At 39.8% G+C, this 26,593-nt stretch overlaps 1 protein-coding gene across 1 annotated transcript in view; it reads right to left on the bottom strand.

Annotated features, from left to right (window-relative positions):
• Positions 1–3,570: 3,570 nt before the first annotated feature.
• Positions 3,571–26,593, bottom strand: part of LOC126475003 (equilibrative nucleoside transporter 4) — a 203,482-nt gene continuing 180,459 nt past the window's right edge. Inside the window, exon 10 of the mRNA XM_050102542.1 lies at positions 3,571–4,791. Within this exon, the coding sequence (XP_049958499.1) occupies positions 4,403–4,791 (389 nt within the window). The 3' untranslated portion in view covers positions 3,571–4,402. The remainder of the gene's footprint in view (positions 4,792–26,593) is intronic.

Below are 26,593 nucleotides of genomic sequence, written 5' to 3'. Positions count from 1 at the left end.
TAAATATCACTTCACAGTCAGATGTTTTCTAACAGATACTGGTTTCTAAACATAGTCCCTTTCTTTACTAACTCTAGACATGATCAAGAGGTAAAATGTTACAAGGTCCATTATAGTGGTGACACATAAGCAATATGTTGTATGCTTAGATCACTGTAAGTGACACAAAATGTTCCTACAGTGGTGATAAGGGAAATGTTAAGCATTATGATTCCTTACACCTTAACTCTGTCTTATTGCTCTCTGAGTGAAAGAGATTACAGTTACAAAAATAACACTAATAACCAGTACTGATTTTCTGGAGAAATGGTTAGAGGTCGCTGTGTAACCTGTTGCCAATTTCTAAATTTTACAAATTACTGCCACAAGAAATTATAACATACATAATCAACAATATTTACAGAATTAGGCCTACATATGAATGGCACATTTTGTGCACATTTAGTTTCATTTCCTCTCTTTTGCCTACTTTCACCTCCTCTTCCAGTTTCACCTTCACCTTCATCTTCATCTTCATCTTCATCATCATCATCATCATCATCATCATCTCAGCTATTTCATCTTTTTATTCAAACAACAGAAACTCCAGATAGGAATATTAACTATGTAGGAAAAGACAGATTGCTACTTACCATAAAGAAGACACGTCAAGTTGCAGACAGGCACAATTAAAAGACACTCACATAAAGCTTTTGGCCACAGTTTTCATCAGTAAAACACACACACACACACACACACACACACACACGACAACCTACTCCAGCATCTCAGGCCTGAATTTTGTGTGTGTGTGTGTGTGTGTGTGTGTGTGTGTGTGTGTGTGTGTGTGTGTGTGTTTTACTGATAAGGACTGGCCAAAAGCTTTATGTGAGCGTCCTTTAATTGAGCCCATCTGCAACGTGACGTGTTTTCTTTAAGATTAGTAGCAATCTGTCTTTTTCTACACTATTCACCTTTTTAGTCACTGGGGATGAGAAATACTGCATAATCTTACAATCCATTTTGACTCTGCACCTCTTAATAGAATTCTAAACTTTCCCTTAATCTCTTCAATACTGAATACAAAAGAGAACAAACAGTATTACGATATCACTGCATAACAACAAAAGCAGTGCCTTCTCGAAATGTATTTTAAAATGTGACTGCATAAGACTATTAGTTATTTCTTTGACTCTTAACATTCACATGTTGAATGATTACAGTAATATTGTACAGTTCAATATTTTAACCATTTTTCAAAAAAGGCTGTGAGATTGGCTGCCATGACCCTTAAAGGAATATGAAGATACCATTTACAAATGCCCCAGATATTAACAAAATCTAATATCATTATCTGCTTTTGGTAATAATGTCATTGATGTATGATTTTTCCGCCTTTAATATAAATAAAAATGTAGCTCTCTTTTTTTCAAAAAGTTAAAGTGTATGCATTCTCAAGCATGCCCCCAAAACCTCAGCACTGCTAGTACCTACTTTCACCACTGAGTGCTCTATATGTATAGTAGGAGCATTATAACTAATGACAACAATACCACATTATTTTAAAAGGTGTATGAACACAATTACCTGAATTGACAGGCAGAATACTATAGTTTTTTCCATTTGACCTTACATCACAATATAATATTTGTCACTGACAAATATTTCTACTAATTAAGTGCAATTCATTTACTTTATTGCCCATTGCATTACATATTTATATATATGTGTATGTATCTTTGGCTTGGTTGTACTTTCATTAGCTGTTCAAAATGTTACACAATTTAATGCTGAAGAAGATTCACTTAAATTCGCAGCTAGTGACACATAATGGTTTTTATGTATATTAACTATGTGACAAATCAAATACATGATCACTACAATTACTGTACATATACATCACAAAGAACATGGTATTATTTAGTGCTTTGTTGATGCAAAAAAAAGCCATGTTGTTGACAGAAAACAGAGTTACATTTGTTTTAAACATGTTGACATGGCTCTTTTCATGATATGGTAAAGATTTACAGATTATCAAGCAGATACAAACCAGACATATCAGACTAAGAAGCAGCATATTTTATACATCTGACACCATCAAAAAAGCACACATTTGGTTCATTCATGATGAAATGCTTCACTAATATATAAAAAATAAATGAAACTAGATTTTCAAAATATACTGTGTGGGTCAATTTTAACCTATTTACATCTAGTTCTGCATAAATACAACAATGTTAACGACACAAATAGTAGTAGTAGTAGTAGTAGTAGTAGTAGTAGAAGTTAATGATGATGGTGGTTGTGATGATGATGATAACATTAATGATATGAGTAATGACAAATGAAAGGTAACAGACAGCTGCAAATACATGTTCACTACGATTACTGTACATGTACATCACCAAGAACAGGGTATTATTTAGTGTAGAGATATTCAACATTACATATGAAAAACTGGGCATAATTAAATATTTATGTTAGTCAACAACAGAAACTGGTACAAAGTGGAGACCAACCTATACGTATTCTGTAGTAATGATACTGTACATCTAAAAATTTAGTCCATAAATGGATAAAATAATGCATACAAGTTTAGCAAGAAATGAAGCCAGTCACAAAAATTTATGTTGGTAAATTTTTAATAGGGGAAAAAGGAACAAAAAGTTGCAAGCTACCCATCTTTAACAATTTAAATTCAGTTTATTAACAATTTTCATATTGAAATTCAAACAAGTAGCTTTCTCTGTTGGCATTAGTCAACATTTTTCCATAGTAATATTTGTGTTATCTCAATAGTCATGTGAGAACTATAAAAACAGAAGAATAAAATATAAATCACCACTGTGTCATGTACTATGACAAAAAGGCACAACAAAATACATTTATTGACACACATCTTTTGCTAATGTTATTACAAGCAGTAAAAAATTTCTAACACTGGACAAAGAGAGAGGTGACATAGTCTTCCCTATGCTTATACACAATATAAAGACAGACAAAATAGTCTGGTTTTCTTTAATTAGACACTAACTTAAAGCAGTAACAGTGAAATGCTTACAAAATATCAGGGTATGTGAAAGGCTGTTTTGCCACTTCTTGTACACCATTCTTGAGTGAGGGTCTTGAATCATTTCTTCTTTGCAATATTCAACTTTTTTTTTTTTGCTTCACTTCATTATTAATGGTAGAGGCAATCTAATTTTTCAATATCTGTGGATATTAAAACTTTTAGTGGTACATTCTAATTTATTTCTTGTTATGTTTCTGCTCAGTACTTCATCATTATTTATAAAGTCTTTAACTCCATGTCTAAAAATAAATTTCCAATGTTCTGTCTAAAGGTACAAACCTATATTAATTTTTGTACTGAAAATGCCTTTGTGACAATAGTTGAAGAATTTATAAGAGAAGGACCAACAGAGAAAAACTGTCAGGTTTGCTAACTTCTGAGACACATGAAGAATACCTCCCACTCTTCCATCTCTCTCTCTCTCTCTCTCTCTCTCTCTCTCTCTCTCTCTCTCTCTCTCTCTCCCCCTCCCCCCCCCCCTCTCTCTCTCTCTCTCTCTCTCTCTCTCTCTCTCACACACACACACACACACACACACACACACACACACACACACACACACACACACAGGCAGAGAGAGAGAGAGAGAGAGAGAGAGAGAGAGAGAGAGAGAGAGCGAGCGATTGGCAGCCTAGACACAAATGTTGCTAATGGATGGATTCCAAAATATTAAATACCTGACAAAAATGCTCTGCTCATAAGACTTCTTGTGCTAGATGTTAAACTTATTTTTTACTCATAAACCACAATAAATAAATAAATAAAAATAAAAGTAAAAAAAATAAAAATACAATTACAGCAATGTAAATGGCGGGCAGCAGAACTCCTGTTTACAATTCATTAAATGTACCATATTCTGTCTGTACCTAATAACTTGGGTACTACACCAACTGAATGTTAGACATATATACAAAACATAACCTTTTGGACTGAACACTGTACTTTTGTAATGATAAAAGTGTTCTAAATTTATATTGCAAAAACAAAAGGATTCATCAAAACATAGTAATTTTGTTCTTCTTAAAAAATGATGCATCTACAGTACTTTAATGCCACCAATAACTTGAGAGACTGAACTAATTCCATATAATGCACATTTTAAAAATCTGAAAGGAAACATTACTCAACATATATATCAAACTGCTGCAATATTTCTATTGTATATCTTTCAAATAAGAAATCAATGTCAGCACATCAACTAATATGCATGTAAATCTGGAAAAGTGGGATAATGATAGGAAGACAAAAAATATGATCAGTCTCTCTCAAAAAACTGCAGTTTGGACACACTATTAATACACATTAGTTATCATGCTAGACAACCCTTGCTTTTGGAGCATGAAGAATAAACTAGAAAGGCTCTAAAGATGTTGAAAATCCTGTTGACACATTTCCATAATTCAGAACAGATGACTCAGATGTAGGAATATTTACTACCTGAGAAACAGAGGCTATTACAGTACTAGTAACAGTAGCTAGCAAAAGAGTACTGACATTTGCTGCTGAAGATTCAGTGGCACCGGCAACAGAGGACAAGAGTGTTGTTGGAACTGTGCTTGTAATATTATGGTTTGTTTTAGTGACACTTGACACCAGTGTTGCTCTTGATCTGTTCTGATAATGAGTGTGAATTTTACATCCATTGCCTGGTAGTGGTGGCCCTATTATTGCATCAAGTAGATAGGCAACAAGTGAGCCTGCAGTCAGTCCAATGTTGTACGATAAAGTCATGATATTACCTGTAAGAAAACAAGATAATAGTAATAATAATAATAATAATAATAATAATTTTCAACTGATTTATGAGTGAATAACTTAATTTATAATTAAAGTAAGGGAGGAGAAGGGATGATCTGAGGGGAAGCATGGAGAAGGCAGCTGCATTTACAATGACTTGTGTCTTTTATTATTATGGCAGAAATTATTGAGAATTTATAAAGAAACATTCCAGTGTGAGCTGAATACATTTATCATGAACATTACTGAATAAGGTATTTATTGTCACCTCTGCTCCTACATTTTCCTCTTAGTAGCTGATTAGTTTCACTTCTCTAACTGTATTCTATTGCACATGATACCATTTTACATCTCCTTCAAAGACTTCACTAGTTTTTAACAAGTTCTTTATGTTTTGAGATACATTAACATTAGCAGAGATAATGTTGGTTAGCAACTGCCTGTGAGGTTTTCACTACATTTTTAACAGTTAAAGTTGGTACACAGTGAAACTGTAATTTTATAAATGAACCTCATATTATTTTCTTTTAGCTTTCAACCCTTCATTGTCCACCTGTTTTGATTGTAGGTAAACTGAAACTCCTTTCAATGTTCCTGTGATCTCCGAATGTCATTTCTGTTACATGTTCTGTTAGGAAGGTCTTTCCTTTTATGAAATACTGCTTCATTCACTTTTTACTAATATCTAATTAGTGTGACATGTTTTGGCAGCATGCTGCCATCATCAGGTGGATTCCAGTTACATGTATGTTACATAAATCTGAAGTGTGATTAGGTTCATTTGCTGTGTGTGCCAGAGAGGTTGCTCATAGAACTTCTTGAACTAGTACTCAACTACAATTATTTTACATTTACTAATAAAATTTCCATGCACCATAAAGGTCTCACAACAGGTTCAAGTATATCAGACACAGTTGCGAATATGTATTAACCACCCTTAGCAAAAAACTCTAACAATAAAATCAAGCTCTATGGATAAAATTTCCATACGTATTATAAAAATGGGTGTGCGTATATTCCACATCCCCTCCTAAACCACAGGACTGATTTCAACCAAACTTCGTACACAGAACCCTTACTATCAGGCAACAATTGCTGTGGGGTTCAGAACACCTTACAGTTCTACACCTACATCTACATTTTGCAGATTACCATGAGGTGCATTGCAGAGGGTACATCCCACTGTACAGCTTATTAGGGTTTCTTCCTATTCCATTCATGTATGGACCACAGGAAGAATGATTGTTTGAATGTGTCTGTGCGTGCAGTAATTATTCTAATCTTATCCTCACAATTCCTATGTGAGCAATACATAAGGGGTTGTAATACACTCATGATCAAAAGAAACAGAGCACCTTGAACAACAAGAGATAGGGCGTTCATATTCACAGGACATGTACTTAAGTACGTTCAACAGAAATGATGAGCATTTCAGTCATCTCAGTTCAGCATGTGTCCTGTTGCCTGGTAGTCACAGGGTCCACCATAGACCCTGAGAACTTCATGTGTGATGGCATTGATGTGTATGAGGTGCGAATGGCATCCTGTGGTATAGCCATCCATACTGCATTCACCTGGTTCCAAAGTTCATCTGTGGTGATTACCTTACAAAAGGTTGACATCCTGTGACACCAAGAGCGCACATGTTCATGCAGTAACATGTAGTCGTGCATTACCTTCCTGAAAAATTGTGTCTGGGCTGTTGTGCAGAAAGGGCACGGCTACAGGTCACAGGATGTCATTCATGTAGCCCACACTGTCACAGTGACTTGGACATGCACCAACTGTGATTTGTTGTTGTACTTAATAGCACCACACACTATAAGACCTTGAGCTGGTGCTGTATGTCTTGTGCAAATGCAGTCACTGTGATATCACTTGCCCTGTCTGCGGCGAACCAAAACACAGCCATCATTTTCAAACAAACAGAACCTGGGTTCATTCAAAAACACTATCCAGTGGCATTCCTGGCCCCAATGACGTTATTGCCTTCTAGTGTGTTTCTGCACATTCGTCAAATGTAGGTGGAGAAGTAGACGATGCACACACAACCCATGTCGTAATAAGTGGCGATGGACTGTCAACCCTGATAGAGTACAATGTGTTCCACTGTTTCACTGTTGTGTCAGAGCTGAAGATGACGCAGGTCTGTCCTGTATTGGCAGATGAGGTGTTGATCTTCTCAGGGGGTGGTCTGGATGGTGTGACCTGATCCATCTCATTGTGTTTTATGGCTGTCCTTGAATCATTCCACACACACTTGTTGGACTGCCGAAACCCTTCATCCCACACAAGCAGCGATCTCCCAGATGGATGCATCACATTCTCTAATGCCAATAATGTGCCCTCTTTCAAACTCACTGATCTGACCATAAGGTTCGTGCATATGCCTGCGAGACACCCTGCACGTCCGACCAACTCACACTGATCCATTACCTTTGGTTAATAATGACAATGAGAGGCACAGGCACATTTTACCAGAAGGTAGTGTTGTGTTGCAATATCGATGTTGACCTTGAACCCGCTGGCTGACATGTTTTAAATGCTAATCATTTCTGCAGAAAATACTAATATACATGTTCTGTGAATATGAACATCCTATCTCTAGTCGTTCAAGGTATTCTGTTTTATCTGAAAATGAACACATATTCCCAGAGTAATTATTTAAAGCCAGTTCTTAAAACTTTGTTAATAGACTTTGTCTGGATAGTTTACGTCTATCTTCAAGATTCTTCCAGTTTTGTTCCTTCAGTATCTCTGTGACACTCTCTCACAGACTAAACAAACCTGTGACAGTTCATGCTGCCCTTCTATGTTTATGTTCAATATCCCGTTTTAGTCCTATCTGGTATACGTCCCACACACTTGAGTCCCCTTTGTATACTGATGTGCACTTTCCCAGTATTCTACCAATGAACCAAAGTCTACCACCTGCTTTACCCATGACTGAAACAATGTGATCATTCCATTTCATATCCCTACAAATTGTTACACCCACATATTTGTATGAGCTGGTCAATTCCAACAGTGACTCACTGATATTATAGTCATGGGATACTACTTTTTTTTTCATTTTGTGATTACAATATTTTACATTTCTGAACATTTAGAGAAAGCTGCCAATCTATGTATCACATTGAAATCTTATCAAGATCTGACCGAATATTTATGCAGCTTCTTTCAGATAGTACTTCATTAAAGATAACTGCATCATCTGCAAAAAGCCTGATTTTGCTGTTAATATTGTCTACAAGGTCATTAATATACAACATGAACAGTAAGGGGCACAAGACACTTTCCTGGGGCACATCCATAGTTACTTCTACATCTGATGATGACTCTCCATCCAAGATGACATGTTGCATCCTCCCTATCAAAAAGTCCTCAATCCAGTCACAAATTTCACTTGATACCCCATATGCTCCTATTTTTGACAATACGTGTAGGTGTGATACTGAATCAAATGCTTTCCGGTGTAGAGGGGATGTTGATGAGGATTGGCTGTCAGGATGTGCCATATTGAAACTCGTCCAAGTTTCCCAAGTGATTTATTATTTCCAGCTACAGTGCCCCCGTTCCTCTTGGTCTGCGTCACCGGGTCCTGCAATGTTGAGGACACCACTTCGCTGTCTGCGAAACAGCTTGGAAGAGAATGGCTGCCTCAGCGACCCGTGCAATTCCCAGCGATGTGTGAGCCTTGTACGGCTGTATAGTTGTGATGACGCCAGGCTCCACCGGCAGTCAACTCAGCACTCTCCGTCCCTGTTGCTTCGGCACTGCTCGCAGGGTGGCCTGCTGCGTGCTTCTTCGCTGGCATGGCTAGGGCGCGGCAACAACAAGCTCAAGCAATCCGGTGTCCGAATCTGCGGCCCTCGCCTTGGGATGCCTCGGGCGTGTGTTGGGAGCCAACAAGACTGCCTGCAGTAACAAGCCATGGCGTGACCTGCCGCTGGCTGGCTGCAGATCCTGCATTGGCCTCAAACCAATGACCTATCGTGGACTGGAACACTGGTGCCCCACATGCTGCTGCATGTAGCGGGTGGTATGACACGCCCCGCTGTCCAGGAGAGCTGTCACACTTGAATGCCTTGTTAGTGAACCGGCGCCTATTTATACAAAGCTGTGCCCCTCTGTTTTGCTAACGCACTGCTCTGAGTCATGTATTCATAACACCTGAGTTGGGACAGTGGGCCCCTTATGCCTGTAACTTGCACCATGCACACCGCTGTGTTTATTGTTTTCAGTGGGTCTATGGCCCTGTGGCATCCATTCTACTTCATAACCGCTGGTAGCGTGACTTACTGTCAACAGGCCCATGCCTGGCTGTAACTTATGAGCTCAGAAATATTGCACCGAAGCTAACCTTTTCCCATCTTAACCGATGGTGCCACTACTTTATTCCCCCCTTCAGAAAGACCCGGTCCCCAGGTTGACCTCTCTTAAACCTGCTTGGGTCGGCACGTACTTATGACATATTTACTACTACTATTAGAAAACTTTGATGTGATCCAGTCCTCTTAAACATACGACATGAGACATAACGTAAAAATTCCTTACTGGATGACCATCCCACTTAATGCTTGATCAAGCCCTTACCTACCTGTTTTATGCCCTCGGTATCCAATCCACTGGGATCTGGCCTACAGTCGGTTCCCTCTTGGAATTGGCTCTTCGCCTGATCGGAATGAAAACAACACATAACAAAGTTAAGGCTGCGATGGCACTTGGCACAGAGGTGCCCAAAATGATCGTTACTTGGCATTGCCTTTTCCTATATTGAGCAACATGCTGCACAAGCTGTTCAGGTGATATGCGCCCCCCTTGTTCAGAAATGAACTGGTTTACGGATCTCAACAGACCTGACTCCAGGATTTGATTTAACAAGGTCAGATTCTGCCTTGGCACAAACTCATAAGTTGCTTCTGGCCAGTACAGCTGTGGCTGTGTAACATTCAAGTGCATGACTCCTGAAATAGATGCTGGCAGATGGAAGGTTTGTGTTATTAAGTTACACTTAGTTCCATTGATTAACATTCTGCTCCCCTCGAGCTCTATATGTTTTTCTTCGGCAAATACTCCCTGCTCAAAACAACTTGCTACTACTATAGATTTTTTGTAGGTGGAGAAGATCCAATTCATCCCAACCCATTGCAAGCTCAATTTTGGCTCCCTGATGTCCCTTGCAAAGTAAATTTCTTCCTTCCTGGCCAAAAATAACTGCACCATGCATGTGTGCGGATTGGTGCTCATCACCCTGGCTGGACATACCTTCCCTCTATGGCAGCTCCATAATTCCTCCCTTGTCATCTCGGTGTACCGGCTGCTAACTGCCGAGATCAGCAATACCTCCTCAGTTTTTACTTCTACAAACTTGCTCAATGCTCCTCTTTTCAGTGACCTGAGGACAGGGATCACCATCAGCATTCCTCAGTCCTCATAAAGACTGCTGCCCCTAGCAGGCTCACAGTACTCAAAAACACATACAACATATGAAAATACAACGCCTAATTAATCTACGCAAACCCAATGATTTAAAAAAAAAAAAAAAAACTGCAAATACTGCACTACTTTCTGGATTGCAAAGCATACGGTACAGCATGCTGTACTCTTATCTTTCTGGTTTTCTCTGTGCTGAACACCTCTCTGCACTCTCTCTTTCTTCCTCTTTCCTTCCTGTGACATGTCTGGAATCACATCGGGGCAACCCTTAAATGGCCACAACCGCCCAATGTGTATTATCGTTGTTCTAGTTGGCAGATAAAGCTCTAAAATTAACGGGGGATGTGGTTTCAACTACTTGATATGGCCCTTGGTAACTCATGATGAACTTCGTTGTTTTCCCTTTTGACGTATAGGGGCTGGATAGCATTACCCATTACCCTCCTCTATACTGCAGTAAATTTCCTTTCCGCTTCACTGCATCTTCCTGCCTATCCAAAGCCTTCATATTTGCCTTTTGTACCCGTTTCCAAACATCCTGAATTGTTCTAACGAACTGATGTACAGACTCACTGGTCCTTCCTTTCAGTAGCTTCATTAAATCTAAAGGGTGACGGCATTTTTCGCCCGTAGACTACCTCATACGGAGACAAACCAGTATTGGTATGGACTTTTACATTGTACGCACATACAATATGCTTCAAATGCTCGTCCCACTGACAGTGATGGGAATCCACATAAAAACTCAGCATCTTCCTGATTGTTCTGTGTACCCGTTCTGTCCTTCCGTTTGCCTGTGGATGCAATGCGCTTGTCCTCGACTCCTTTACGTTCAACAATTTACACAGTTCCTTCATTAAATCCGACATGAAGTTGGCCCCTTGGTCAGTAATTATTGTCTCCGGAACACCAAACTTCAAAATCCAGTTATTTACTAACGCTTGCGCGACCATTGCTGCCTGTTGTTTTGGCACAGGCACCATCTCCACATACCTCGAAAAATGGTCTATTATTGTCAGAACAAATCTGTTCCCCGATGGTGTTCGACTGAAAGGTCCTTAGACATCGATCCCCAGCATAGGGAATGGACATGTCGCTTCCAGCAATCGTTATAGCTGTATCTGTTTCCCGCTCAAATCTGCTCTCTGCACATATGGTATACAGTTCTTGACATACTGATCCACATCCACTTTTCCTACCTCTCCACCAATACCTCTCCGCCACTCTCCTATTCATTGCTCTATACCCACCATGACCAGATAACATCTGATCATGTGCTTCCTTTAAAACCTCATCTCTCAGTTTCACAGGCACTACTACCCTTGGCCCTAACTTTGTTTCCCTGCACAGAAGACTATCGTACATATTAAATTGTGGCTCTGTTCGATACAGTTTACAATCATTGTCAGTGTCCTGTAACTCTTGCCATACTGCTAGGTCACAACCTATGACTTCTACTTTTGCCACCTTTCTACTCAGTGCATCCCCATTACCGTGCTTCTTCCCTGGCTTGTGCACCATCTCTTAGTCAAATTCACTAAGCCTCACAGCCCACCTAGCGAGTCTAGTGGATGGATCCTTCAACCTCAACAACCACTTCAACGCAGGATGATCTGTCACTACCCAAAATCTTCTCCCATATAAATAACATTTAAAATATGTGATTCCATAGATTACACTAAGCATCTCCCTCTCAGTTGTTGAGTAATTCCTCTCTGCTGCGTTCAACTGCCTAGACGCATAGGCTACAGGATGTTCTTTCCCATCAATTTCCTGACTGAGAACACACCCTAGTGCTCGAACAAATTCCTTTACAAAACCTGGAAACACAAGAACCTGACTTGATGTTAACACTTCTTTCAGTTTGTCAAACGCTTTCTGACAATCTTCTGTCCACTCAAATTTCACACCCTTCCATAACAATCGCTTCAATGGCTGTGCTAAATCTGTAAAACCTTTCATGAACTTTCAACAGAAATTGCAAATTCCGAAGAATGATTGCACTTCCTTTACAGTTTTGGGCTCCCAAAAATCCCTTACAGCCTGTGCCAACCTCGGATCTGTTCGCACTCCATCCTTACTGATGATATACCCTAAATATTTCACATCTCCCAACGCAAAATGACACTTCTCCAGGCTCAACATCAATTAAGCTGCTCTTAACCTCATAAAGACTTCCCTTAACAGCTGTCTATGCTGCTCCATACTACTTGTAAACACTATAATGTTATCCAAATAGACAAGACACTGCTGTGGTTTCAAACCCCTCAACACACTGTCTAGCAATCTCTGAAACATTGCTGGAGTGTTTTTCAAACTGAATGGCATTCTGATGTACTGGTAATGGCCTCCCGGAGTAGAGAAAGCAGTTTCTGGGCGATCCTCTGGAGCTACCTGTAACTGATGATAAACACTTGTCAAATCCATTGTAGAAACGTACTGGCACTCTCCTAGGTGATTCAAAGTCTCCAATATGATTGGAATGGGGTATGCATCCATTAATGTCTTATTATTGAGGTATCAGTAGTCACAACAGAACCTGTATTTCTTAGTTCCATCCATAGATTTTTTAGGCACAACGACAATACCCACTCCCCAGCAACTGCTACTATGCTTTATAATACCGTCCGCAAGCTGTTGAGCAATGAAATTCTCCAAAATCAGCTGCAAATACCTCGGTATTCGGTATGGTTTATGGTAAACAGGTGCTTTGTTCCCTGTCGGTATCCTATGTTGAACTAATGGGGTTGCTGGTAACGGCCCTCGCAGAAAAAACAAATCCTCAAATTCCCACAACAATTCTTCCACATGCTCTTTTTCTCCTCCTTTCAAATGCTTAATTTTGTCACGCAATGCAGTTCTATGGGCAGTTAGTGGTTGATCGCTTCACCTACCTCTTGAACACCAGTCTTCGTCATTTGGTACATCCAAATTTGCTTCTAAAACTACTTTTCTCAAATTCGCGTCTACAGCGCTAAAATTATCCACATTCATGGGGATTACTCGCCCATAGTTTCCCTCTTGTATGTGTACAATACTATGTTTCACAAAACAACCTAATGGATCCAAAAATTTACTATCCTCCAATGGTTCATTAACACATACTGTACCCACAGGTAGAATTGACTCTACACTTACCCAGAGCGACTTTGTGGTGCCACTAGACACACACGCATGTGAATAAAGCCTTAATGCTAATGTACGCAGTTCAATTGGTTTGTTCATTACATTGAACACCCCTCGTGACAGTGACAACAGTTTACCTAGCTGAAATAACATTCCACCCAGTTCCACAGTTTGTTTTCCAAGGTCAATTTTGGCATGATGTTGATGCAAGAAATCTAATCCTAGGATCATGTCATAGCCCTCACTTACCCATGGTACTACCTCCATGCATGCATCAAATCAGACTTTCCCCATGTGAAGGTCAACTGTCATTGACCCTAAAGGTGTGACCTCCTTATCCCCCACTCCACACAACCTATAATATGGTGGGTCTAACTTCCTTCATCCCATTTAACTCTTAGTAGCCCCTGACACTTGCGCCCCTGTGTCCAACAAAATCTTAAACTTTTTAGTTCCTATGGATCCTACCAACGAATATTCCACCTCTGCATATGTATTTGTAGCAATGAAATTAAACGGGAGCTCCCTTAGGTGAGTCTTGGGCCCCCCCTCTGCTGTTTAATGATTGTCCCCCTCGACTGACTCCACTTCTCCATCCTCCATGCTGCTGATTTCCACCCCTTCCTCTATTCCTCTGTGACTGGGTACATTGCCTCTGCACATGTCCGGTATGACAACACACATTTTACACCCGCTGTAAACACTGCTTGTCTATCACATACCCCTGTTGCCATGTCTATTTCGTCACATTGAATTGACAGCTGAATGACCGAATACAAATCTTTCGGAGTCCCTTCATGCACTTTCTGTGACATATGCGCTGGTAACCCTCAAAAATACATCAAGTGCCCTTTGCTAGGCCTCCTGCAATGGAACACCATTCGCTACATCGCTCTGGCCCAAATCATTAAGTATACTCATTAATTTCTCTTATCCTGTCTGCAAATTTCTCTACCATCTCCCCCCACCTCTTCATCATTGTACTTAACTTCTGCCTGAAGTAATGAGCGCTAGTCTGTTTCTTGTACCTCTGTAAAACCTCCTCCTTCAACTGCTTAAACTGTCCCGCCTTCCTCAAGGCCTCAGAATACCTTACATATGTCTTCACTTCACTTGTTAATATAATCTTTACTACATGTAACAACTGTCCATCAGACCAACCATTCATCACAACTGAAGTTTCCAAGTCCTCCACAAATCAACGCACATCCTCAGATGCCTTGCCAGAAAACGGAATAATCAAACTCGCAGCGGCTGGATCAATATCCTGCTGCGGCACCCTAGGCAAAAATGACTGATCCTTTGCAGTTTCCCGCTCACTTCTAGCTATTAATTCACTTCTCAACTGCGTATTGTCCGCTGTCAATTGTGCTACCTTTTCCAACAAAATCCGTACCACTTCTGGTTCTGACACACCTTGCGTTCATGACTCTGCTATATTGTTGCTTTCGTTCCCAGTTAGTCCCAAAACAAAACATTTAAGTACAAGAATAACCTGACTTACTACAGCTCCGTATCATCATACACCAATACAAAAGTAATCAAATGCCACGAAAGACATCATCTTACGGCCCCAGACACACTAACACTTATTCTGACCCCCACCGCCCCCACAAAAAAAAAAAAAAAAAACAACAACACTCACCACATTTTGTGGCTGTAATGTAGGTGGTGGGCTCGAATGTCGTACTGTACAGACGATGACCACTATTCTGATACCAAATGTAGAGGGGCTGTTGGACGAGGATGGTCTGTCAGGATGCGCCGTATTGAAACTTGTCCAAGTTTCCCAAGTGATTTATTATTTCCAGCTACAGTGCACCAGTTCCACTTGGTCTGAGTCACCAGGTCCCGCAATGCTGAGGACACCACTTTGCTGTCTGCAAAATGGCTTGGCGTGGAATGGCTGCCTCCGCAACCCGTGTAATGCCCTGTGGTGTGTTGGTGTTGTATGGCCGTGGAGTTGTGACGACGTCACGCTGTGCTGGCAGTCGACTCAGCACTCTCCGTCCCTGTTGCCTCAGCGCCGCTTGCAGGGTGGCCCGCTGCGTGCTTCTGGACTGGCATGGCTACGATCACAGCGACAACAAGCGCCCGTGATCCGGCATCCGAATCTGTGGCCCTCACCTCAGGAAGCCTCCAGCGTGTGTTGGGAGTCAACAAGACTGCCCGCAATAGTGAGCCATGGCGTGGCCCACCACTGGCTGTCTGCAGACCCAGCATTGGCCTCAGAGGGCCGAACCAACAACCTGTCGTGGACTGGAATGATGGCGCCCCATCTGCTGCTGCGTGTAGCCGGTGGTGTGACATGCCCTGCCATCCAGGAGAGCTGTCACACTTGAATGCCTTGTTGGTGAACCAGTGCCTATTTATACGTGGCTGTGTGCCTTTGTTTTGTTACATCGCCACTTCGAGTTATGTGGTCATAACACCTAGGTTGGGCTAGTGGGCCCCTTCTGCCTGTAACTTGCGTCATGCACACTGCTGTGTTTACTCTTTTCAGGCCCTGTGGCCTCCATTCTACTTCGCAACTGCTGGTAGCATAACTCCTGTCAACAGGCCCGTACCTGGCTGTAACTTGTGCGCTCAGAAATATTGCACCAAAGCTAACCTTTTCCCATCTTAACCAGTGGTGCCGCTACAACAGAAATCAAGAAATACAGCATCTACCCGATTGCCTTGATCCAAAACTTTCAGCATGTCATGTGAGAAAAGTGCAAGTTGGGTTTCACATGATCAATGTTTTTGAAATCCATGCTAGTTGGCATTCTGTCCAAGATACCTCATTATGTTTGAGCTCAGGATATGTTCTAAGATTCTACCACAAATTGATGTCAAGGATATTGTACAGTAGTTTTGTGGATCATTTTTACTGACCTTCTTGTAGATGGGTGTGACCTGTGCTTTTTTCCAAGAAACAGGCACAGTATTTTCTTCGTGGGATGTATGATAGATTATATTTAGAAGAGGGGCTAATTCAGCCGCAACTTCAGTAGAGAATCTGATAGGGATTCTATTTGGCCCTTGAACTTCGTTCAATTTTAAAAATTTCACGTGTTTCACAATACCACTGACATTAATACTTATTTCACTCATCTTTTCAATGGTACGAGTATTAAGTTGGGGCAATTCTCCTAGCTATTCCTTTGTAAAGCTACACTGAAAACAGACCTAAGCAATTCAGCTTTTGCTTTCCTACCTTCAACTTCAGTTCCTGTCTCATTCACTAAGGAATAGAACTAATTTTGGTGCCATTAACAGCCTTTACATACAACCAGAATTTCTTTGGGTTCTGTGATAGATCACTTGACAATATTCTGCTACAGTAGTCGTTGAAGGCATCATGCATTGCTCTCTTGACAGCCAAATGCATCTCATTAAGCATCTCTCTATATAAAGCCCTGCGCTATTACGCAGTAATCGCTGTTTCTTTAGAAGTTTCTTTACAGTGGCTACATACCCATTATGAACTGTTCTATTGGGTACATATCTACCCAGTACGCATTCAACTATTCTTTTAAACTTGAGCCAGAGTTCCTCTGTATGATCCTGCCCTGTGCTGAAAGTTCGAAGTTCCTCACTGAGATATGACACTATTTATTTTTGTATCTAGTTTACTGAACGTACAAATCTTTCTGCTTGTTTTAGTTGTCCTTTGTACTTTGATAATCATTGTTGCCACAACCATGTCATGGTCACTGATACCAATTTCAGTGTGTTACCATTAGATCCAATATATTTCCATTATGAGTGGAGTGCCTACTGTCTGTTCTAGGTAGTATTGAGAGAAGAAATTTATTACAGTTTTATAAGATGTCTTATCACACCCACCGCTAACAAAGCTGCAAGGATGATTAAAGTCTCCACCAACAATTACAGTACAACTGGGGAACTTATTTACAAGTGAACTGAGGTTTTCAAAAAGTTTTTTGTTAAATCAGGAGATGAGTCTGGTGGGTGTGAAAAAAATGCTACATCATGTGTGAAGTTACTACTTTGGCAGCACTTTTGACAGCTTTCAAATGTGAAGAGCAAATGGGTGTACATGAAAACAAGAGCCATTTACAGAGCTATGAAGAAGCACTGCCATAGAGACGTTTACAAAATAACGCTGTAGAATCATGAAGCAGCTGCACACTGCATACAGAACCTGTCTGGGATCATCTCACACTAAGTCTACTGCAGGAAGTGAATAAACAACACAAAGAATTCGTATTTCGCATACTATGTTCTTTAATTTTGATAGTGTACACATACACTTGTGCATTATGCATATTTCTTTGTATGACTTTCATAATTTCATAGATATTTTCATGAATTCTTGGAAACGAATTTTTTTCAGTGTTACACTACAAACACAGTTCATTTTTTGTTATTGTTCCTAATAGAAAACTGGCAAAATTAATATCTGGGCAATGGCGGGTTTATCAGCTAGTTTATTATTATGATCATTATGTTGATGATACATTGCACCTGGTAGATGACGACACGAGTGTTATTAATAACATACTAGATAAACTCAATAAATGGGACTGAATTATAATATTCTGTGTTGAATATGAAAACAATGGTAGCGCTACCTTCATAGACCGAACATCAGTAAAGAGAAGAATTTACACACATGCAAAATCTACAGAGAAACAACAATATACACTACCATAAGCAGCTCACCTTTCCACTCTCGAAACACAAACAGGCTGCATATAGAGCCTTAGTTAACAGAGCTGGCAATATACCAATGGATAAATAAGCAAAGCTTGATGAACTCGTCACAATAAAACAAATTACTGAAGCAAATGGCTTGGATGACACACTTATTGACAACTTCACACAGAGACGGTAGGAGAGAGGCAGAATAAGCCAACTGCTGCACAGAAAATGAATGAGATTCACTGCTTGTATACCATTCAAGGGCAAACTCTCCTACAAAGTAGCAAACATTTTCAGACTGCACAACATTAATGTTGTCTTCACAACACACAAACTGCAATACATACTGAAACATAACTTAGATGCACATACTCAGGCATCTTTAAAATAGTATGTGATATACACAAAGGCCACTATGTAGTTCAAACTGGGAGAAACTTCCAGAAAACATACTATGAACATATAAATGCCTGCCACACAAACAATTATAATAAACAGGCAATTGCCAACCACATAAAAGGACTTGGCCACCCATTCCATGATATCGTGAATGGTCTTCATATATTATATAAAATGGACAAAAGACAGCAAATGGACTTGCATGAAGAATTATAAGTTTGCATTCATGGCATAGTACATGGTAACATGTTACTAAATGATAAGATAGAAAGTAACAATATTAATTTCTTCAAGAGCTTATCCAATGCTGAATGCTTATTTTACTAAATATATTAACTTTAGCAATAAAAAATTGTCTTCACCAAGTAATCATATTGTCTAATATGTGCCATGACGTAAATGCACCTACATAGAAACCATGGACCTTGCTGTACATGGGGAAGTTTGAGCACCTCAGCGATACAAATAGCTGTACCGGAGGTGCAACCACAATGTAGGGCTATCTGTTGTGAGGCCAGACAAATTTATGGTTCCTGAAGAGGGGCAACAGCCCTTTCAATAGTTGCAGGAGCAATAGTCTGGATGATTGACTGATCTGGCCTTGTAACATCAACTGAAACGGCCTTGCTGTGCTGGTACTGCAAACAGCTGAAAGCACGGAGAAACAACAGCCATAATTTTTTGCGAGGGCATGTAGCTCTACTGTGTGGTTAAATAATGATGACATCCTCTTGGGTAAAATATTTTGGAGGTAAAATAGTCCCCCACTTGGATTTACATGTGAGCGCTACTCAGGAGGATGTTGTTATCAGGAGACACAAAACTAGCATTATGGATTGGAGTCTGAAATGTTAGATCCCTTAATCAGTAGGGTAGGTTAGAAAATTTAAAAAGGGAAATGGATAGGCTAAAGTCAGATATAATGAGAGTTAGTGAAGTTCAGTGTAGGAGGAGCAGGACTTCTGGTCAGGTGAATACAAGGTTATAAATACCAAATCAAATAATAGGAACACAGATAAGCTACTATTAACAGTATACTGAATGCATTATTGCAGTCAAGATAGACACAAAGCCACACCCACCACAGTAGTACAAGTTTATATCCCAGCTAACTCTATAGCTGATAAAGAGATTGAAGAAATGTATGATGAGATAAAAGAAATTATTCAGATAGTTAAGGGAGATGATAATTAAATAGTCATGGGGGACTGGAATTTGATAGTAGGAACAGGAAGAAAAGGAAAATTAGTAGGTGAATATGGACCGGAGGAAAGGAATGAAAGAGGAAACTGTGTAGTAGAATTTTGCACACAGTATAATTTAATCATAGCTAACACTTGATCTAAGAATTGTAAAATATGGTTATATATGTGGAAGAGACCTGGAGACACCAGAAGATTTCAGATTGATTATATAACAGTAAGACAGAGATTTTGTAACCAGATTTTAAATTGTAAGACATGTCCAGGGGCAGATGTGGACTCTGATCACAATTTATTGGTTATGAACTGTACATTAAAACTGTAGAAACTGCAAAAAGGTAGGAATTTAAGATGGGACCTGGATAAACTGAAAGACTGGAGGTTGTAGAGTGTTTCAGAGGGAGAATTAGGGAACTACGGACAAGAAACTAGGGAAGGAATACAGTAGAAGAAGAATGGGTTCCTTTGAGAGATGAAATAGTGAAGGCAGCAGAGGATGAAGTAGGTAAAAAGATGAGGGCTAGTAGAAATCTTTAGGCAACACAAGAGATACTGAATTTAACTGATGAAAGGAGAAAATATAAAAAAGCAGTAAATGAAGCAGGCAAAAATGAATACAAATGTCTAACAAATGAGATTGAAAGGAAGTGCAAAATGGCTAAGCAGGAATGGCAAGAAGATAAATGTAAGGATTTAGAAGCATATACCACTGCAGGAAATAGAGCGAGACACACACACACACACACACACACACACACACACACACACACACACACACTACTACTACTGGCCATTAAAATTGCTACACCACGAAGATGATGTGCTACAGACGCGAAATTTAACCAACAGGAAGAAGATGCTGTGATATGCAAATGATTAGCTTTTCAGAGCATTCACACAAGGTTGGCGCCGGTGGCGACACCTACAACATGCTGACATGAGGAAAGTTTCCAACCGATTTCTCATACACAAACAGAAGTTGACCGGCGTTGCCTGGTGAAACGTTGTTGTGATGCCTCTTGTAAGGAGGAGAAATGCATACCATCATGTTTCCGACTTTGATAAAGGTCAGATTGTAGCCTATTGTGATTGCGGTTTATCATATCGCGACATTGCTGCTCGCGTTGGTCGAGATTCAATGACTGTTAGCACAATATGGAATCGGTGGGTTCAGGTGGGTAATACAGAACGCTGTACTGGATCCCAACAGCATCGTATCACTAGCAGTCGAGATGACAGGCATCTTATCCGCATGGCTGTAATGGATTGTGCAGCCACATCTTGATCCCTGAGTCAACAGATGGGGACACTTGCAAGACAAAAACCATCTGCACGAACAGTCCGATGACTTCCTGGCAGATTAAAACTGTGTGCCCGACCGAGACTCGAACTCGGGACCTTTGCCTTTCGCAGGCAAGTGCTCTACCAACTGAGCTACCGAAGCACGAGTCACGCCTGGTACTCACAGCTTTACTTCTGCCAGTACCTCGTCTCCTACCTTCCAAACTTTACAGAAGCTCTCCTGGTTCGCAGGCAACATCACGGTGAACGCACATTGGAAGCGTGTATTCTTCATCGTCATACTGGCGTATCACCCGGCGTGATGGTATGGGGTGCCATTGGTTATGCGTCTCTGTCACCTCTTGTTCGCATTGACGGCACTTTGAACAGTGGACATTACATTTCAGGTGTGTTACGACCCGTGGCTCTACCCTTCATTCAAACCCTGCGAAACCCTACATTTCAGCAGGATAATGCACGACCACATGTTGCAGGTCCTGTACGGGCCTTTCTGGATACAGAAAATGTTCGACTGCTGCCCTGGCCAGCACATTCTTCATATCTCCCCAATTGAAAACGTCTGGTCAATGGTGGTCGAGCAACTGGCTCGTCACAATACGCCAGTCACTACTCTTGATGAAATGTGGTATCGTGTCGAAGCTGCATGGGCAGCTGTATCTGTACACACCGTCCAAGCTCTGTTTGACTCAATGCCCAGACGTATCAAGGCCGTTATTATGGCCAGAGGTGGTTGTTCCGGGTACTGACTTGTCATGATCTATGCACCCAAACTGCGATAAAATGTAATTACATGTCAATTCTAGTATAATATATTTGTCCAATGAATACCAGAGAGAGAGAGAGAGAGAGAGAGAGAGAGAGAGAGAGAGAGAGATATCTGAAGGTTATAGGAAAATTAAAGAGGCCTTTGGTGAAAAGAGAACCACCTGTATGAATATCAAGAGCCCAGATGAAAAGGCAGTCATAAGTAAATAAGGGAAAGCAGAAAGGTGGAAGAAGTATATAGAGGGTATATACAAGGGACATGTACATGAGGGCAATATTGTGGAAATGGAAGATGATGTAGATGAAGATAAGAGGCCCCTTGAATAAACAACATTCTGTGAGAACTACTGATAGCTGTGGGAGAGCCAGGCATGCCAAAATTCTTCCATCTGGTGAGCAAGATGTATGAGAGAGGTGAAATACCCTTATGAATACAATATTAATTCCAATTCCAAAGAAAGCAGGCAACAGGCGTGAAAATTACCAAACTATCAGTTTAATAAGTCATGGTTGCAAAATACTAACATGAATTCTTTACAGAAGAATGGAAAAACTGGTAGAAACCGACTTCAGGGAAGACCAGTTTGGATTTCTGAGAAATGTAGGAACACATGAGGCAATACTGACCCTATGACTTCTCATAGAAGATAGGTTAAGGAAAGGCAAACCTACATTTATAGCATTTGTAGACTTAGAGAAATCTTTTGACAATATTGACTGGAATACACTCTTTCAAATTTTAAAGGTGGCAGGGGTAAAATACAGGGAGTGAAAGGCTATTTGCAATTTTACAGAAACCAGATGGCAGTTGTAAGAGTCAAGATGTATGAAAGGGAAACAGTGATTGAGGAGGGGGTGATACAGGATTGTAGCTTATTCCCAATGTTATTCAGTCTGTGTATTGTTCAAGCAAAAATGTGGAACAGAAATTAAAGTCCAGAGAGAAGTATCTGGTGGTGAATAGTGATGCTAAATTTGAAGTACACATCAGTGACAAAGCAGTTATGAGACAGGTAGAGAAATTTAAATATCTCGGAGCACATATTGATAAAAATTTTTTGGGCCCCACAGAAGTATACACCAAAGCAGAAAAGTGTTAGGGTGTATGAATTCTTTTTGGTGGGATAATAATATTTCCAACAGCAATAACAAAAGAGTAGGTAAGATAATGGTTGAATCAGTGCTATTGTATGGATCAGAACTATGGATCTTAAATGCGGATCTCAAAAGAAGACTAATAGCTATGGAAGTGGATTATTTTTGCCCAAGAGTGCCAGAATATCAAAAATCAAAAGAAAAACTAATGATGAAGTAAGAGAGAGACTGAAGGCAAATGACACTGTGATAGAATTGAAAGAAAATCATTAAAATGGTACAGACATATGATGAGAATGCCAGTACATCGGTGGCCAAAGAAGGTTTATGAATGGAAACCACCAGGTAGACATAAATGTGGAAGACCATGACATTCTTGGACAGACTAGATAAATGGAGTAAAGGAACATCGCAGCTTCAACAAGGAATATGCACTGGATAAAGAGGCTTGGCGGAGGATAACAGGAATACAACAAGATGTTGTTATTAATTAATCTTTGTATTGATTAATCCTGTAATAATAATAATAATAACAATAATAATAATAATAATAATAGGGAAGAAATAAAAACTTTGAGGTTTGCCAATGACATTGTAATTCTGTCAGAGACAGCAAAGGACCTGGAAGAGCAGTTGAATGGAATGGACAATGTTTTGAAAGGAGGATACAAGATGAACATCAACAAAAGCAAAATGAGAATAATGGAATGTAGTCAAATTAAATCAGGTGATGCTGAGGGAATCACATTATGAAATGAGACACTCAGAGTAGTAGAGGAGTCTTGCTATTTGAGCAGCAAAGTAACTGATGATTGTCAAAGTAGAGAAGGTATAAAATGTAGACTGGCAAAGGCAAGAAAATCATTTATGAAGAATAAAAATTTATTATTGTTGAATATAGACTTAAGTGTCATGAAGACTTTTCTGAAGTATTTTTATGGAAAATGCCATTAGGAGGACTGGAGAGCTATGTAGTATTGGAAATGTAGTATTGATGGCTAGGAGGCCCCATCCAGGGAAGTTCGGCTGCTGAGTTGGAAGTCTTGTTTCAGCTTACGCCACATTGGGTGATTTGCATGTCAATGATGATGAAATGGTGACGAAGACAACACAACACCCTGTCCACGAATGGAGAAAATCTCTAACCTGGCTGGGAATCGAACCCGGGCCCACTGCATGGTAGGCAAACACATAACCAATCAGCTAAGCAGGCAGACAATAGAGTGTAGCCATGCATGGAAGTGAAACATGGACAATAAACAGTTTAGACAAGAAAATAATAGAAGCTTTTGAAATGTGGCGCTACAGAAGAATGCTGAAGATTAGATGGTTAGATCACATAACTAATGAGGAGGTACTGAACAGAATTGGGGTGAAAAGAAATTTGTGGCACAACGTGACTAGAAGAAGGGAATGGTTGGTAGGACACACACTGAGACATCAAGGGATCACCAATTTAGTACTGGAGTGAAGTGTGGGAGGGGAGGGGGTGGGTAAAAGTCATAGAGGGAGACCCAAAGATGTGTACAGTAAACAGATTCAGAAGTTACTTGTAGATGAAGATAACAACAACAACAACAATAAGAAAAGATTTCAGCTGCACTGTATGTTACTGTATTAGTAATTGAAACTAGTTTATCTTAGCATTAAGATGCTTTGGAATTAGGTAAACATTTGTTTGTGTAAGCATTAAGCTGTAGTATGTTTATCACTGTGTTCTGTGTGAAAGACAACTAAATGTCCAACAAAAATGTAAGCAAATGTACTAATTAAATGATCTAAAAGTGCAAATCACTTAATGATATCTACCTATCTTTCTGTATTGGATCATATTTTGAAACATAACCTCACTCACAAACACAGCGAGTGAACCTAATCACATTTCAGATGTGCAATGAGAGGCAAAAAGTTTGGTGGCTCAAATAATTTTGAGTCCAAAAACAGAGCATTGTGCATGCTGAAGTTCAGAAGCACCATGTTCAAACTCTAGTGGTCTGTGGAGTTTGAGCTTGGCATTTAGATTGTCAGATAGAATGAATATAATAGTTAGGATATAGTACTTGTCGAGATTCATAGCAATTTTACTCATGATATCATTTGTTTTGAAAATTATTATTTGAGAATGTAGAAATAGATGAAATATAAGAGCTCCATATTGGTAGGATTATTACTAAGGCGAGTGTTTCACATCTGTTTCAATGGCTGAGTTTATAGGCTGACAATTTACGAATGTAAAGGACAAGTGTTCAAATCTAAGTGGAGTCAACTGTCATTTCAAGAAAAAAAATTTTTTTAGACCTTCGCTGATAATATTTTAAACCTTAATTCACTACAAATTGTGTTGTTGTAGACTTTTCTAGGTTCCATATTCATTCAAAATATTCCATTTTAAAGAGAAAAGTATCAGCTTATTGGAATACATCATAGGTCTCCTTCAAAATGGCTGATATGAATGTTCAATGTGAACAACTGCTCACTTTGAAAACAATGTTAGTGCATCTGAGGTAGGATGTCAAAATGGTGTTGATGCTTCCACAGCAAGGAGATGGATTAGATGATTTAGAGATAACAGTGAGGTAGCTAGACATCCAATACCTGGAAGACCAGTAGTGTCTACACAGAGATGAGATGAAGAATTGGTCAGGATGACCTAGAATCCTCCTTTGTCTGGGATCTACGGAGGGCTTCACATTTCCTGGGCCCATCGAGAACTGCTCTCAGAAGATTAAAGGACCGTGGAATCAGGGCCCAACGTGCTCTTATCAAAGAGCCATTGTCCAACGCACAAGCCATGGATAGACCAACAGTTTTGAGTCCCCGGGAAGATGTCAACTGGAGGAAAGTCATTTTCTCCAACGAGTGCACAACTGAGTCCACGAGCAGATGTCCTGCTCTTGTTTACGACACAGATGGGAAACAAACAATATGTGCTAGGAGCAGATGTATAAGTGTGAAATGTTGAGGCTGGGTGCAAGAACTTTAGGATGTATCTGAGGCAAGTTCACTTCAGCATGCTATGAACATTTCCTAGAAAATGTGAGCATCCCTGGAGCTTGACTTTGGTATTCCGAACGATGTCTCACTCACCAACATGATAATCATCCATTGCTCACTAGCATTATTATTCAGAGCTGGTTTCAAAGGAGCAGAGGGGTTAGGGAATATTATTCAATGCCTCCTGTGGCCTCGAAAGTCACCTGACCTCAATCCCTAGAGCATGTAAGGGCTCAGCTTAAGAAGACTCTGTGGGACAATTGCCCAGACCCTCCTCTGGGTGCTGTGAATGCCCTATGGGGTTTGGTTCATTCTTCATGGAAGAGAATTGACATGGATGATGACTTGTCTCATAGACTTGTAAATTCTATGCCTCAAAGGATCCAAGCTATTATTGATGCCAGTGGCATGTGGACAAAATACTGAAGCTATATGTAGCCTACTCTTCATTTTATTTTATTTATTTTTTCTGTTAAATGTCAATAATATTAATTTCAAAATACAAATCTGCTTGCTGCTATATTATTTGTATTTTTAAGGGAGATTAGATAAATATCACCCTCCAAGGAAGATTATTCGTATTTTTATGGGAGATCAGATAAATATCGCCATCCAAGGAAGATTATTTTTATTTTCATGGGAGGTCAGATGAATATCACACTCCAAAAAGTATGGTTATTTGTATTGTTATGGAATGTCAGATAAATATTACCTACCAAGGAAGATTATTTTTAGACATCAAATTCACAAAATACAATGTTATTTACAGAAGAGAATATTGAAAAAAGTAAAAAAAAGGGAAAATATAATTTAATAACAAAAAGTAAGCACA

The sequence above is a fragment of the Schistocerca serialis genome, chromosome 4 (genome assembly GCF_023864345.2).
Source record: "Schistocerca serialis cubense isolate TAMUIC-IGC-003099 chromosome 4, iqSchSeri2.2, whole genome shotgun sequence".
NCBI classification, from domain to species: Eukaryota; Metazoa; Arthropoda; class Insecta; order Orthoptera; family Acrididae; genus Schistocerca; species Schistocerca serialis.
Note: the sequence above shows the minus strand (reverse complement) of the source record. Positions and strands in the feature narration are given on the sequence as shown.